At 38.4% G+C, this 17,194-nt stretch overlaps 1 protein-coding gene across 3 annotated transcripts; it reads right to left on the reverse strand.

The window, feature by feature from the left end:
• Window positions 1-4,369: 4,369 nt before the first annotated feature.
• suds3 (SDS3 homolog, SIN3A corepressor complex component) lies at window positions 4,370-16,333 on the reverse strand. 3 transcript variants are annotated; one of them, XM_085179767.1, is made up of 12 exons: window positions 16,120-16,333; window positions 14,452-14,521; window positions 14,276-14,331; window positions 13,612-13,683; window positions 11,587-11,606; window positions 11,300-11,456; window positions 10,986-11,081; window positions 10,779-10,840; window positions 10,660-10,681; window positions 10,343-10,448; window positions 9,450-9,534; window positions 4,370-6,579 (listed from the first exon to the last, which is right to left on the reverse strand). In XM_085179767.1, the coding sequence occupies exons 1-12, from the start codon at window positions 16,229-16,231 to the stop codon at window positions 6,481-6,483; spliced, it is 957 nt and encodes a 318-aa protein (XP_085035893.1). In that variant the 5' UTR covers window positions 16,232-16,333; the 3' UTR covers window positions 4,370-6,480. The 3 variants fall into 3 exon arrangements, with proteins under 3 accessions (XP_085035893.1, XP_085035894.1, XP_085035895.1); XM_085179768.1 differs by lacking the exon at window positions 16,120-16,333 and adding an exon at window positions 15,343-16,108; XM_085179769.1 differs by lacking the exon at window positions 16,120-16,333 and adding an exon at window positions 14,645-15,336.
• Window positions 16,334-17,194: the final 861 nt, after the last annotated feature.

Here is a 17,194-nt window from a genome sequence, read left to right on the forward strand (position 1 = left end):
CTTTCGGTCACTACCCACAGCTCGTGACCATAGGTGAGTGTAGGGACTTGGATTGACCAGTAAACTGAAAGCTTCGCTTTTACACTCAGCTCTCTCTTCACCAAGACGGACCGGTACAGTGCCTGCATCGCTGCAGATACAGCACCAATCCGTCTGTTGATCTCCCGCTCCCTTCTCCCATCACTCGTGAACAAGACCCCGAGATACTTAAACTCCTCCACTCCACTCCTCCAATTCCAATCCATTAAAAGTAAAAGTCTTGCATTCAAATTTTGACATAAAAAGAAACATTTCTCATGGGTATCAATAATGTGCTTAAATCATAATCACTCAAATGGGAGTTTCATAAAGTTGTACTAAACTGGTGAAATTGTACTATTAAATACATTAGTTGCTACACTGAACTTTTCAGTTTGATAATTTCCTTTTGCAGTGTTAGCAAATATCTTATCTCAACCTCTAACAGTAAATCCACTATCAAAATTAAAGAAAAGGCTGCAAGAAACAAGTGATAGGCATAAAAGGCGATAATGAAACTATCATTGCTAATAGAAGAATATAGAGAAAAGTTAAATCTTATATAAGCTTAAATTTTCCTGACTCTGATAAGTAGAAGAAACAGGCAACATCCAACAGTAATACCGGCAAAAGATTAATGAACCTCTCAATACATAAACTTCTTATCTAACATGGAGAATACCCTGTCCAAAGCTCACACACTAACCTTGGAGAAAGGCGTTTTTCAGCACTTCCTTACATACTTTGTTTTTTGTCTAATATCAAAAGAGCAGCTAAACACAACTGTGTGTAGAAACAGCCGATCACCTGATTTTCAAATGAGCAATAGCCGCTTAGTGTTTAAAACGAATAATGTTGCGAAATGCAGTGAGGCTTCAGTGAGGCTCCAACTCTGTCCCATAACCTGGAGTCAAATATCAACAGTCAAATGAGAAGCTTGTACTGTAAATGAATTTTGCTCCCACTGCAGACCTGCAGGAGAGTGATAAACTGGGGGAACAGACATAGACGCGCACTCACATATACACACATATACAGGGTTGTTGAGGACCTACCGTCCTCTCCTCTGAACACCGGAGGCAAATCTAAGTCTGCCTGGATCCTACTCAGTTCCCACCAGATAGTGCAGAGCGAGATGAAGCTCTCCTCCCTGTAGTCATGTATCTCAATGCTAACATGCAGTGGAGCAAATGCTCAAATTAGGAGGAAGAGGATAAAAGTGTGAATTTGGTGCTGAAGCTGGGGCTGGTGGGAGATTGCGTGGAGGATTTTGTATTGATGCCCTAGGTGCATTTTCATGCATAGGTACAAGCAATAACAACCAAAGAGTATTACAGCTCCAGTGAGACTTACCAACAAACCCTAACCACAGTTAGTGTTGTAACGGCTTCTGGACATGGAAAGCTGGAGATATTCCTTTTGTTTTGTGCATGGTGAGTGTGAATAGATGGGGTACATGAGGAAAATTGATCCATCACCGGAGAAGTGTCTACGTGCTTAAGTGCACCCACTCGTTCCCTTGCTTACTCAGCATATTGATTTAAAACAGAATAAACAGCCACCTGCAGTGAAAGCTTGCGACTGATACATTCCCAGAAAGCGAGAGATGAGCAATTTGAAAGTCATAAATGTGGACAAGAAGGGGTAAGAGCTGCTCCTTGGTTAAATATGAAGATTATAAGGTAGATGAATGGATCATCAACTCATCACTTAAGTGTGAAATCTATTTAACATGGGATATGTGCAAAAAAAGAAAAAAACAAAACACTGGAGTAAACTACTCTGATCAGTTAAGAAAATCAGTTCAGGCAGACACAGAGTAATAATCACATTTTAAATATGATAAATTGGAAAATTTTTAGGTCATTTTAGGTCATAATTGTTTACGTGGTGATTTCATTACATTACAATTATTTTGTTCTGTTTTATCTTCTTATGGTTTTTCTTCAGTATGTTGATGTTTTAGAAATCTTAGTCATAATGGTTACAAAATATCTATGATGTGATCTACAAGTGTACAATAAAATGTAACACTGATTTTATGTGGACCATTTGAGGGCTCACAAATGCATACTCCAATCCACACACAAATACAAAGCAATCTGATCACATGTAAAACTATTTTACAAACGCGTTCATCCAAACCTGAATAAATAGCAGTCAATTTATGCACTTGAACACTTTAAGTTCAACTTCAAAAATTTGATCATTTTGTCACCCCTTCACCAAAAAACATAGATTTACCAATTACAAACACTACAGAGTAGCCCATTAAGGTTAACACATTGTTTAAATAAGCTGCTGCTGCAAGCTGTATGTTGTTCTCCTGTGAAATGTCAGTCAGTGCGTAGCTTTCCATGGTTGTACTGTACATCCTCTGAAGTATACGCTAACTAATGTGTGCCCCAGTGAGGCACGGTATTTAAGTTACTTTAACCTTGCCACAAGATTGAAGTGCAGTCTATTTATTTAGAAGAAAGAAACGTCCATTTTATTTGAAAAAACTCTGTAATACTGTGGAAGCCCAGATGTCCCAATTTCCACTGGGACTTCAACATAGCATGCATTTGTGGACCTATTAAAGGTCTTTTTCATTTCAATATAAATGGATATAAATTCCTCACTAGACAACAAGCATCCACGCACTCATGCCCCTAACTCTAAAGGAGTCAATCAGAGAGGAGGGTTTTGGGCTACAAATGCTGGATTTGACCTGATTGTGACCCCAGAATTACACTTTGTGAGAGAGTACACAGATTTCTCACACCACTCCTGAAATACCCTGCACTTATTTTCATACAGTAAACTAGTGGAATAGTTATGGAATAATTCTTTATAGTAGCTATGACCTTTTTTAATTGTTTACATATTCCTTAATTACTTTGATGTAGTATGAATGCCCATGTGGAAGGTCTTTATCGGTAGGAAAACTTTAAAAAACACTTATAAAACTTAGTCTAAAACTTATGCCCTCCTTCGCATTTTCCAGTGAGCTGGATGGTAGTCTTTACTGGGCCGATTTTTGACCCCGGGCCTGTATTTAACACCCCCGCACTACAGTAATAGCTGTCTTTAGGGGCGTGTCTATAGAAGAAATATGTGCAGCAGGACTTCACTTTTGACCTTTGCAAGGTTTTATAGTTTGGTTGACCCTGCACCATTTCTTGCTGACCTTTTCCTGAGTGTGGGGCCACATAGGACTTCGTAGTGTAACAGATGGTTGTTCAGATGAGGTTATTTGGCAATACGGGAGTCTGCATATACCCACAGTGAGACACTAAAATGAATATTTGAAAAAGAACTACAGGAAATTTCAAATACACCAAGAAGGCTATGTACTCTGCCCCTGATTGCTGATCACTTTAAATGAGCTGTATGCAATGCCACGCTTAAAATAAACCCAAGCCCTGTAAATCTCACATTAAGTGCCTGAGTGTATGTTATTGTGGCTTTAACCAAAAGTCAGACATGCAGTGCAATAAAGGGAGCAGACAGGCATCACATTCACTATCAGCTCATTTCATGTCCCTGCAAGAGACTGAGCAATCACACCTGACGGGCTTGTGGACAACAAGCCCTTTCAGATGAGCCTTGCATTTTGTGCAGCATGGCAAAAGTGTAATTGCCCTCCTTGTCAGGCAGTGTCATTAAGTCAGGCAAAGTGAAACATGCCATCCGGTTAAAGTGATAGGACACACAAGAGGGAAGAGGCAGACTGGTTGGCTAACAGAGATCTGTGCTGAATGCCAAATAATTCAGCTGTTTACAAAGTGTAAGGATGGCTGAGAGTCACTCTGTGAGAGGACTGGAACCGGGAGGTGACACGGTCACATTGATTATTTGGATCCATCGGCAAGTTGATGTGAAAAAATATTCAGGAAAAAAATAGACAGATGATTTGGACACAGAACACAGACTCGGCTGACTTGGAAAAATAAACAGCAATTGAAATGCTTGTCTTTACTATACCTTGTTGCTTAATTAATAACGTATTATTAAACATGTTAAAACATTAAATGGTCCAGGGATCCCCTGGGGGTCTTGTCTGCAGTCAGTAGAGCGTTTAAAGCAGCTATGATCAACGGATCAAAAAACTACTTACATGTGACAGAGGCCACTCCTAATAACCAGCAGAAAAATAGCATATGCCTCTGCAGCTCTTGACAGCTTCTCTTTTCCACACTCAAGAAAGTCCTTTGCATTTGCAATATTCTCATTTTTTGTGATGCACTCATATAATGTTAACTTTATGTTCTACAGGCATCACACGCCAGAGCAAATGCAACTAGTCTTTAAGTCAAATTTATCTAATTTATGAATTATTATTAAGGTCATTTTTTAAAACAAAATGAAAGGTCAACAGAACTTTTTGGACTGTTGGAGCATATCAACACATCACCTTTTTCGTGCTGTAAATTAAAATTGGTGTCAAGTGAATGTGTGCCAAGGAGGAGGTGCCAGGGTTCTGTGACTGTGTGTGATTCTTCCACATGCTAATGAGGCCTTTGTTTGTTTAATTAATTACTTGTTAAATTACCAATACGTCATGTTTCTTAGACAAAATGACACCAATCCAGAGTCAATAGCCGAACAAGCTGTTTGACATTGGCAGTGAAGATTTTTTATGAGCACAACCCACGTACTCAACTCCTCGCTACTGTGACACCATTTATGGGGAAACAAACAGGCTTTTCAAGAGCGCAAGATTTTATTTTATTTTTTACCTACAAGCATTATTGTAACAAAGAAATAATCAAATACAAATGTTTCACTTTTTGTGCCAAGTTTAATATTTGGCAATATTTAATTAATGCATCAAGATACTCACATTGGGTTTTATTTTGTTGTTGTTGTTGTTTGGTTTTTTTAGGCATGTAAAGGTTTTATAACTGAAGGAGTGTTCCAGAACAAATATCAATTTAACCACTTTTGCAGTAAAATATTTTTATACACTTAATTTCATAAATTTTCATTGCACTGCTCCCCTTTGAAAGTGGAAGTTCAGAGTTCTTTGAGGGGAAGCCAATCAGAAGTAAGGGGACTTTTGGGGGACTGGAGACATTTTTCAGACAAAATAAATTTCAGGATTCCATAAAGGGCCTATAAAGGACCAGTATAAGACATGTGCTACTATGGTGAGGGGTGCCTATGGCGGTAAAGCAGGTCATCTACTAGTCAGAAGGCTGGAAGTCTCCCAAGTCTCTCAAAGTATCCCTGGGGAAAATACTGATGCTTTTTTACAATGTGAATGCTTGGAAGCGCTTAAGACGCTTAAGACGTAGGAAAAATTGCTTCTCAGAATGTATGTGTGAAAGAGACATGCTGCATTAGAAAAGTACTATAGAAGAACTAGTCTCTGCATAAATAACAGCAATGAGGTCCCTGTACAAAATAATCACCTGAACATTTCTCTCAAAATAAATATAGCCCAAAAGCCAGAGGCTCCCAGTTCATGATGAGGGCCAGTACTCAAATCACACAAAGAACCGCTACTTTCAGTTGTTTGAAGCGACACCAAACTAACAAGTCATTAATTTATATGCCAGCAGTAAATACAGGCCTATGTGTTATTCAAGTGTCTTAAATACCCATAAATAATGGTTTTTGTTTTTTCTAGATTGTCAACTGTGGTTTGGTGCTTTTCATATTCAAGTTTAAAAAATAAATAAATAAAACTGAAGCTTGAAATTAAGCAGAAAACATCTTTAATAGAATGGAATACAGTACAAATCACAACATAATACTCCACATGCAAATACTGGTAAACTAATCCAGGAGTTTCACATATGGAGAAGGTCATGTCACAAAAAACATTTCTCAAATAACAAATTACAAAAAAATGAAAAAAAAAAAAAATCATCAGATCAGCATAGGAAGAAACTTTTACTTCATAATGATACTGAAAAAAAAGGCATATTCTTGAAAATGGCATTGCTTCCTGTATAAAGTAACTGTAATTTTAGTTGAGGGATTTCTATATTCAGTTCAACCTGAAGCAGTTCCTCGGTTGTATAGTTTTTTTCTTTCCCTCCAGTACTTGATCGGTCACACATCGCTAGTTTTTCTGTTATTCAAATCACGCTGTTTGAGAACTACTTAATAACTTAATGATAAATGTAAATAAGATTGCTTTGGAAAGATTTGTACTCAAAACAAGTCATCTTTGTGACCACAAACCAGTTTTACATGCATGCCACATAGTGACAAATATAAGGCTGGAAAACAGTTGGATATCTGGCCATGTTCACTGCAGTAGCATTTGGTTAATGAGGGGAAAAAACTGGACGAGATATTCATAGCCACAGAAGACCTTGTCTGTGTATATTTGTGTTTTAGGGGGTAGTGTATATAAGATAATGAAATATGAATGTGAGGCCACATGTTTGACTCCAAAACTGGATGAATGAGCCACTGGCTGGATGGATGGGTAAACGCACAGATGGGATTGGGTGTGGTAATGTTTCACGCAGCCGACCGCCGACGAATGACAAACGCTCCCCTCTGCAGCTGCCCCAGGTAGATCCTCATCTTTGTGCTGTCGCTTGTTTTTCTCACCCAAATCTGGAAATCACACACAGAAGAAACCCTCAATACAGCCAAACTGCTTTCTTCTGCATGTGCACGTTAAAAGGAAGCTGGAAAAGTTCCTCGTGAATAAATTCACATTAAACATTAAAAATGAACAGTTTTCCTTCCATTTTAATAAATTTTGTTTTGCAAATCAAAAAAAACGAGTCAAATCTGTGCAATGAAACAGTTGATGATATCCGTTTTCATTCAACTACTCAAGCAAAACTTTAATGTTGCACTTCATTAATGTAATGGTATTCACCCATCAAATGCATAATGTATGGCACAAACAGAAAAAGGGAGCTGCACAAAGACATCAAGCATGACAACAAATAATGTAGGCTATACCAGAGGGAGAAGTTACCCTCATTCAAAAATCAGTAATGAATAACTTTGTCTATCGTTATTAATGAACATAAGGGAAAGGTTAGCTGAAAAGGAAAAACCGTAGTGAGTTGTAACATTTGCCTGAGTTAAAAGGCCATTTCCAAACAAAGTGAAGATTATTCACAAGTACAAAGCAGTTACCAGTTTTTCCCAATGTAGATGTTCCAGCAAATCCACCCTGAGGCCACCATACAGTGCTCAGACAAAACCCCAAGAACTACAGACAGGCTTGATTTGGGTTTGTTTTGAACCTACAGGACTTGAGCACCTTACAGGCATTGTGTCAACCATAAACTCCTCTGAGCACGACTGAATGGCCATTGCAACACCTTGATTCTTTTTAAAACTCCAGACGTCAAGTTGATTAAAATGCTGTGGCGGGACCTTAAGAGAGCTGTCTAACCACTTGATGTCAGTAGATTTCATTCAACTGAATTCTGGTTTTAAAGTCTGATTTATACTGCGGGAAATCTATGGCGTGACCATCCACGCACCTGTCGAGAAAAGAAACTACACATTGAGTTGATGGCGTGGAAGGGTGGAGTGTAGAGTTAAAAGGGGTTTCCTGTTTCGTTACAATGTAGATTTCCCACTGAAGAATAATACGGGCATTACCTCTCCTAATTCAGGTGCATAATCCGAGCTACTGCGTTCAGTAGGACAAACAACTCTGGTCACCCTTCATGTGTACTGAAGTATAGGCAGTCAGCTTGCTGTTTACCTTAGCTCTCAATAATGTGTCCATGTCTATTTACTCTGGAAGAGGCTATAAAGCTTTTTTAAAGAAGTCTGATACAAACTGATTAGTCAGAGAGTCTCACTTGTGTCGGATCACAGCATTTCTGAGGTGAGTTGTTGAGCATATCTGGCACATTTCTATTGGTAAGTGCTGTTGTCATTACTGATGTTAGCTGCTGTTACCCGGCATTAGTAAAGAAATTTCCCTGAATCTAATATTTTTGGACTCTGAAACTTGGAAAATAAACCTTCATACAATGTTTATGAAATCAAACTTATTACGAGAGTGAAGGTGCGATTTTATTTTATTTTTTATTTTTTTAAAGTACACTCAAGCCTGACATTAGCTGTCAAAATGTTAGGTTACAATCAGCTGTTGTTGTTTAGCCAGCTCATAGTCAGCTGTCCAGAGGGTCGCATATGTAATCTGCTGACAATAAGAAACTGCGACAATAAGCTAATTTATGCACATTTTAGTGTGTTAGCCCCCCGCCTTCAGTTCAGGAGATGAGGGCTGAATTGTGGAGGAAGAGGATTAGGTGGAAATGAGGGAGGAGAAAGGCACAATGAGAAAGAGATGACAAAAGGATGCATGTAGACATTTTAATGGCCATGTACAGTTTGGAAGAGTTGTTTGTGATCTTTAATTTATAAGATAAAACTATGTATGTAGCTGGTCTCAACCCACATTCAAAAAAATGGAACAGTAACTTCCATGGTGACTTTCACAAACCAGGGTATGCCCCTATGTATTTTGTGAGATTATTAAATTTCTTGAAAAGAGCAATTACACACTCATCAATGGACATTTATTATTACAACATTGTTTTTTCTCTTAAATAATCGCAAAAAATTACTTACTATACCTTTAAAGTCACTGCTGCTAAAAGACTGTAAATCATGGTGTGTGCGTTTTTATTTTTGTTAAATAAATAATGAAATTGTTCAATATTCCTGTTTTGTTCATCTAACTTTTAAAACCTGGAAAGGGAGTCATAAGTTTTATAATGTCTCTGTATTTAAAAAGCTTAGAATTAATAGAGGGTGTACCATTTTTCTTATGTGAGGATATGTTATTGTTTTAGTAAATTGTAAAAGCTATCAGAAGTCCTATCAGATATCAATACAATATATTAACTAAAAAAAATTAAAAAAAGAAAAAAGAAAAAAACAAGGCATTTTCAAGCTTGTAATGTGCTTGTGGAAACCCAGAAGTACAACTGCTGCACAATTGGTCTCAAATGTCATTTTGATTTTTCCTTTGTTTTTTCCCCTCCCAAATTGTTTTCTAATATCCTAAAACAGCTGGGCACCATACTTTTTAGCAGATGTTCCTCAAACAGAATTGTATACTCGGAGACTATTTTCAGCTGTTTATCAATAAACATTTAGTGCTCTGGTGACTATTCACAGCAGCAGGATAGTACATGTGGCATAGAGTCTGGTAATGATGGAATATGTTGCCCCGCGCAACAGTGTGTCTTGCTGATGTCTTTTTAATGTTTTTTGGGAAAACAATTGAGCGCTATGCCACGGAGAAACATACGATGTTGAGCTTTGACTAGAGAGATCTTATTGGATAGGACAATGCTTATGGTCTTCTTGTCTGGTCATCTTATAGGAATGACAATTTTTCTAAAGACTATATACACAGAATACTTCAATCTTAATTAATTATATAGTTCTGTACGCAATTGGATAAGATGCTGATGCTTGGAATGAGAACTAAAACCCACCTCATTGGTTCCTACTGTGCTGATGACACAGCTGATCTTTGTATTGTCTTTTGACTCCAGATAGATGGCCTGACTCTTGTGGTACCTGTCAGCATAAACACACACAGACTAAACATCAAACAAACAAGTGCAGACTGGAGGGAAGTTCATTATAAATAATTTTACCCAACTGAATAAACCACATTACTCCTGAGAAGGCACTAAGTAGATAATTGGAATGAAAAATCAAAACAAAAAGTCTGTTATTTTTTAATAGCTCCAACCTTATAGAGGACAGAACAAACCTAGAGGAAGAGACTGACAGAAGGTACTTCATTATTAAGGGCCCACTGAAGAATAATGACGCATGTGCCTCCCTGTGGCTTTTTGAGAAGGCTTTCCAGTGGTGGCATCTTCTTTAGCCATCAATAAATGAGACTTTGCCTTGAAAGAAAAGTGCACATAGCTCTGTCTTCTCAAATTACTTTGTCTATATGAGCGGCTAATAGGACAGAATTCTATTATTTTTACCTATCTTCAAATGACCTTATGCTCTGACGTGTCTGATTCACCACTCAGCTCTAAAATCGAAGGGCAAGGGAGGGCTGTGTCTATTCAGGGATTTTCACTCTTATTTTGGCATACCAGCAGGGAGTGTGTTGCTGGTTCTTGTGCAGACATATTCTACAAATATGCATTTTTAACAGTGCCTTTAAGCATAGTGTTCAGTAGCTCCTAAGCAATCTCTCTTTCTTTAGCGCAGAAAAAAAATGAGGCTGCTATCACAGTGGTTGTAAAATATCTTTACAGGCTCAAGCTAACATCCAACTCATAACAATGTGGCCATCTAGTGGCGACGCTGTGTATGAATCGCTATCGTGTCAGAGATGCACAGATTAAAACTTGAAATTCACCATCTTTTATCATAGTAAAGTTTCCCATCCTCGATGCGGGCCTCATAACGCTGGGTGGGGCTCTCCATGGGAGCAGAGGGGACATGTTCTGGAGATGAGGGAGACACTAGGGAGGGAGAAACACCTGATTAATATCCCCCTGCTAATATAAATGTAAGGAACAAAATATTACTGTGATGCATTTTATTGACCCTTTCTCCTAGCAGAAGACCAATGCTACTCTCTTCGTCTGAGAGGTATTAATTTTGTACTGTAATTCAGTACACACATAAATGTTCATTATAAAAATCCGTAGTAGAAGGTACGTGCAATCATACCTGGTCGCTTTGGTGATTTCAGCTGTAAAAAGCAGGGTTGACAAGATTTATTATAAGGAATTGCTGAGTTATATTGCCTTCCAAAAACACATCACATCTAGAAATTTAGAAGCACTCACCTTATTAAGTGTTCTTAAATCTTCCATTATCTGCTCATCTGTTAGCAAATAATTTAGCTGAGGTTTGAAGAGTCAAAGAAAGTTTTTTGTTTTTTTTTTAAGACACAAAATCATTTTTTAAATTTATTTTAAGGTATCTCAAGAACAAATTCTACAAGTATAAATAATCTGGAATATTTTACAGTCACAAGTTTATGCAAAAGATATCTGGTGCAGGTTTTCGTCGCTTGTCTGGTATTGGGACTGGATCGTTGGGCCGTCTCCTCAGCTTCCGGGTCATGATGGGCTTTACCTCCATGGAGTCTATGAATAGAAGAAATATGAGTGTGAGCTCCAGATGCATAGATGAATAGAGATTAGCATCTTAACTGTATCTGAAAATTCAGATTTCATTTGATGACTTAATATTAAAATATGTAGAATGAAGTAAAATACAGCCACCCACATACTTTTTTTTTTTTACCCCATCTCTCTTTTGCTGAGCAAGTCCCTGATTAATAATCCTGTTCTGGCTCCCTTACCGCCTGTCAGCTCCATTGTTAATTTCTCGTTCTCAATCATCTTCTTTTTCTCCTCCAGCTCTGCAATTAGGTTTTCCTTTAGCTCAACCTTTTTATCATCGAACTCCTTCACTGCTGCCTTTTTCTCCTTGATGTAGTTCCTCTCCACCTGCTCTGTCTGCACAAGGTACAAAGCCAGAAAGCAAGAAGAAATTTATGCTTGTATGTCCAAAAAGTACAAAAAAAAAATAATGGCTGATTTTGATTTTACATTAGCGTCAGACCGTCTGAGATACTGTTGTACTTACCTCAAGCTGGAGAAATAGATCTGTAAATGGGAAAAATAAAGCACAACTGGTTACATGAAGCAAACCGTTGTTCGGTGTCATTAAATTCAATTTATTTACCCTCATAAAAATAATAAAAGAGAATGCTTATAGCACAGGAGCACAAAGTACCAGAAGCTTATAGTAAAATACTGAAGTTCAAGTAAAACTCTGAGAACAATAAGGCACTGACTGTTTATCTTTTAGTCATTTTAGCGTTAGAAATTAACTGATCATTGGTAATTACATACTTACTACTCTCCACTGCAGTGATTATGAGTGTACTACCAGAGCCATTTGGTGCTGCATTCCTAACTAAATAAACACTCATCTTGATCAGCAAAAAACTAAGTACATTCCATTCTGGCACACAGCAAGCAAAGGAGAAAGCTGATCACAAACAAGACAAGCTACGGAGTCAACAAAAGCAGAGTATCCAATATAATTAAAGCAGCCAAATGGTTAGAGGACAGGCTGGAAACAGAGAGAAGAAGCTCAGTCTTTTACAAAACAGCATCCTGTAAGTTTAAATGAGTAGACAGTATGCGCTTTCATTCCACCCAATACAGTTAAGTGCATCACATGGATTTATGTGTTTGGGACATGTGGGTGTGAGCAGGAGCCCTGCGGAAGAAGGCACGCATGGTGTGTGAAGTCAACCACCAAGTAACTTAAAATATATACATATATAGCTTTTATAACAAGTAACTGAGCAATATCGTCAGCTGTCTCTTCAGTGAGTCTCTGATAATGTGGCTAAAACTCCCAACTCCACCACCTGGAACTATATCTTGTCATCTTTTTAAGCCTAGCGTAGGATCAGTTTGCAGCAGATGCAGGTTTATATTATCCAGCTCACAGCAGATCTCCAGAGCAGAACAAGGACTACTATTATTCTTATGAAGCAGCTTAATGATACTGAAGACCACCTCAGAAGAAGGCCTTATATGGGAAGGTCAATTTAAGTGTGTGGGAAAAATTGCTGTTTAAAAAGTCCAACCAAGACATTGCCTTGATTCTTTCATTACCCATACTTCTCTTCTTAAATCGATGGTAGTGGCTAGGGCTGCACGATTAATCGTTAGAAAATCGCGATCTCAATTCATACTTATGTGCGATCTCATTTCCAAATGACAACGATTTTAAATTTTTTTTTTTAAAAAGACGACGACGATTGTAACGCATTTTGATCCGGGACGTAATCTGCATGAAAACAAGCGCTCACTGCTCAACAAATGACAAGGGCGGAGCCTTATACCACGTGATACAGAAGCTGGCTGCTAAAATTGGCAGGGAAAAAACAACGGAGGGCATGTCAGGGATGACGAGAAAGTGACTGGAGAAAATCCGTCCCGGTCAACCACCCAAACATCAATAACGGGAACCTTATACAGCGCTTCCCTATACCCTTCGAACTCCCGCAGGCACAAAGAAATTACGGAGGCTATTACTTATCACCTGACCAAAGATATGGCTCCCATGAACACTGTGCAAAACGAGGGATTTAGGAAAATGATCAACACCCTAGACAAACTCTACACAGTGCCGTCCCGCAACTATTTTTCTATTGTTGCACTACCTGCTCTATACACGTGTCGAGCAATGGTGGAGATGGAATTTCAAGCAGTACAACATTTTGCGGCAACGACAAAATGTGAGACATTTGTTGTTTTTGTGTTTATTTATTGTTTTTATGTTCAGTCTCAACTGTTACGAAGTTGATGTGCAGTTAATAAGCGCAATAAATATTTATACTGGAAAAAAAAATCGTGAGAGAATCGTGATCTCAATTCTAAGCAAAAAAAATCGTGATTCTCATTTTATGCAACATCGTGCAGCCCTAGTAGCGGCTATTTTTATTTTCAGGTACACACAGTCGTGTGTAGCCCTGTGCTTTTCCCTGAATAAACAAGCCAAACTACAGCAGAAAGCTTCCTTAAATCTAAACAGCGTGCCCAACATTGGTTGGCATGGATGCATCAGAAGTAAAGCAGTTCATGTTCTTGCCTGCATTTCGAAGTCTCTCTTTGTACTGTTGGTCCAACTTCTTCATCCTCTTCTGATACTCTTGCAGTGTGCCTGAAAAGACATAAATGTGTTTTAGATATTAATGCTGGCCGTTGTTCACTCATGAAAACACACCATCCAGTATTGTAGACTACCCACTAATATTTTTTTTTTGCCACACCTTTTACACTGAACCACAGGGTAGACTAAAATACACTGACACTGTGATTACTTTGGGATTTGCAAAACATAACTTATCATTCTGCAGTTTCTACAATCATCAGCATGAGCAGTAAAAGCCTTTTGGGATAGCTGACAGTACTTTCAAAACAGCTCACTCAGCAGTTTAGAAGCAGTTTGCATCAGTAAACAACAGACAGTCTTAACAATAAAAATGAGCTCATGGCAGAGGGCCATTTGTCATCACTGTTTTATCTTTTTAGCCAATGACAAGCGAGCACTTTTAAACTGCTCTTCTGCCTGATGATGTAATTTCTAACCACTAAGCACCATGACTAATAAGTAAGGTTTTGGCTATGCCCTTGACAAGTCAAAATTAATCCTCATGCTCACACACAGTACCGCACAATAAAAGGCATCAGTCCTTCAAATATGGATAATTCCTGACACCTCCATTCATATGAAAATAAGTCAAAATGATTACCTTCTTGTAACTGCTGCAGCTGCCTTTTCAGAGAGGCCAGTTTGTCTTGATACATTCTGCAATGAAAGAAAAGCTAAAGTCCCAATCCCCTTACAATAGCACAGTAACTTAAAACTTCCATCACCAAAAACGATTTTCAGTTAGAGCTGCTGATCCTCAGTTGGCAAGAAACTTACTGCTCCTTAATTTCCACATAGTCATCTTCGTCATGTTTGGCAAGATCAGTTTCACTGGCATCCTCAGTGTCTGGAAAATCAAGAAGAAAAAGGAAAAGATTTTCTCAGCTAAAATTTGAAAACATTTTTTCCCCAAATACTTCACATGTGATCATATCAGGAATGTTTACAGGCATAAGTTTTCAAAAACAACCTTGATGCACAGATGGCAGTGATATCTGCAGATGAAAGTACGTGCGTGGCACAGATGAAGCAATGGTCTACACCCTGCTTGGGAATGCCCTGGGGTTGAGAATGTAGACAGTGGGAAATCCACGTATGCCAGGATAACAGCTGATACCTCTACGTATTCTTGAATCGACCGCAGAAAACGCTCAGCTAAACCAAACTAAAGTGGGTACATCTGCTTAACTGCCCTTGGGCTTTTTTTCTCGATGACATTTATAGAAAGAGTGATGATCTATATTTTTAAGCACTTTTCGCAAAGGTGTAATTACCAGTACAGATCCCGGCTAACTTGGTAGTGCTGTCAATCCAACAGCAACTCTCTCGAAACAACGCCAGCATGTTTCACCAAACCTGGTTTGATGTCAGAAGCTCGGGAACCAAGTTATAACCACATATGTCTGACGAAAAAAAAAAATTCACCGGCTTTACGTTGAAACGTCAAGACGAGCAAAGACTAAGGCCCCTCTCTGTATTCAAGCTGACACAGCACCTTTCATTTTCGGCTAGCATTAATGTGCTAGCATAAGTTAGCCGCGCCTGCTGATAAAGAGTGTAACCCGACTCTAGCTTACGTAGTTAGGCTTAGAAGAACATATCCGGAGAGGAGAAGAAAAATAAGTCCAGCTGTTCGCTTTGGAGGTCAATGTCAGGGAATTGGCTAACCTTGCAGTGTTGCCATCGCCTTCCTCTGATCCGGTCTTTCTTTCCCTTTCCCTGCAATCCGTTCTGTCTCAGTGAAGTGTGTGAAAAGGGCAGAGCAGTGGACACAGCACGCAGGATTTCGCTTGCCTTCCTGCCGACCTGTTAATGCCCGGAGCTAACGTTACGTAGCAAGTTGGCTAATTAACGTTTGGACTGCCATAATTTTTTTAAGAAAAAAAACCGAATAGTTGAAATTTATAGCTGTGCTTCGGGAGCACTGTTTTAAGCGCACATATGCGTCAAGGCACTGTGGTCAGTGGTGTTTTCGTTGCGGTTTTCATGCTCCTGTGTATAACGCTAAAAATTAATGCTAGCAATCTTAGCGTGTTTATCACTGATTATTTCTTTCGCTCGACTTGCTGCCAACTCTGAAAAAACCGAACGGTTTGCTTTGCTTACTGAGCTTAAATCACATACTTCTGAGACAGTTCCACACCAGGCAGACTCTTTGCTCGTGGAACTGTGTACCTAAACGTAGCTAGAACGCTAACTAAGTAACGTGTGGCTGCATTGAAGTAGCTTTCCAGTTTTGGGAGCGAGAAATACATTTCAACTTGGTTTGTACTTGCGCATACTACGCTACATGGACAAACGGTTTCCACTGGAAGGGGGAAAACGACTTAAATGCTGCATTTTAAGAAAACACATCCAAATTCATACAATAAAGCGCGCATTTCCGTTTTTTCCAACAACTAGACAGAGCCCGACAATCGGGGAAGATATTGTTGAAAACGTTACCTTCTTCCGAGTCTCTCCCCCTGAAACTCCGATCGTCGTCGTCATCCACGCTATCGAGTTCTTCTTCATCATTGTAATAATCCACCATGGGCGACAGCAAAGTCGAAGTCATTTATGCGCTCCGAAAAATGTAAACAAACACAAAATAAACAATCGATTTGTGTTTTGCAGCTTGCTTGGAAGAGCGCCTACAACTGGTAGGACCCCCGGGTGTCAAGCTGTCCAAGAATACGCCTGGGTAGAATTTCGATAATAAACGAGTCGTATAAAACATTTAATCGCAATTTTTAATAGAACTAGCAGAAAAACTTTGAAACAGTCACCGCTAATTAATAGAGGCCAAGTTTTCTATGAGTGATTTGAAATATATGGTAAAACATCTAAACAGGCACATTTCCTATCACATTTGGATAGTTAATAAGTTTCTTTGTTTTTTTTTCACTACGCTAAGGATTAGCATCGGAAGGTGATTGGTGAACGCCAGTTTTTTTCATTGATGCCACTGCTGATCCCTGCCAGCTGCCTCTTCCCCGCCCCAGTGTTCACACATTAACTCAGAAACATTTTCAAACAGTAGTGACCAAAAGAACTACAAAATGTGTTTGTGTTTCTATAGTAATTTTTACAGGAAAATCTACGGACAGCTCAAGAAAAAACAAAACAATCAGATTTAGCATGCTTTATTTAAAAAATAAAATAAAATAAAAATAAACAGATAAAACAAAAAAAAAAAAATCACAAAAGCATTCAAAGAAACAAAAACGTATGGTTTACTATTAACCTTTTTTTGGTGTATTTAGTGTATTATGTTGAAAACCTAAACTTTAGGAAAATGCAGTTTACTTTATATGAGCAGAATATGCTCAGTAACGATCTTTCATTGACAGTCTATGGAAATTTGTTTGTTTGTTTTTTTGGTTAACGTTGACATTTACATGCTTAATTTTGGTATCATTTTGGCATTATTTTGGTCATTAGATATGAATTTGACTAAATTAGTGAAATAATTCTGCCAAATAATTGGTGAAATGTTATCATTTTAACAGCAAATATATCAGTGTTGTACTTGGACAGA

Source organism: Neolamprologus multifasciatus, chromosome 12, assembly GCF_963576455.1.
Source record: "Neolamprologus multifasciatus chromosome 12, fNeoMul1.2, whole genome shotgun sequence".
In the NCBI taxonomy this organism is placed as follows: domain Eukaryota; kingdom Metazoa; phylum Chordata; class Actinopteri; order Cichliformes; family Cichlidae; genus Neolamprologus; species Neolamprologus multifasciatus.

Excerpts from the sequence above, each read along its gene's own strand:
- suds3 (XM_085179767.1), bottom strand. The coding sequence starts at position 16,231 with ATGACTTCGACTTTGCTGTCGCCCATGGTGGATTATTACAATGATGAA. Across the intron at positions 14,332-14,451 it reads TATGTGGAAATTAAGGAGCA|AATGTATCAAGACAAACTGG; the intron begins GTAAGTTTCTTG and ends CTTTCATTGCAG. Across the intron at positions 10,841-10,985 it reads GCGACGAAAACCTGCACCAG|CTCAGCTAAATTATTTGCTA; the intron begins ATATCTTTTGCA and ends GACTCTTCAAAC.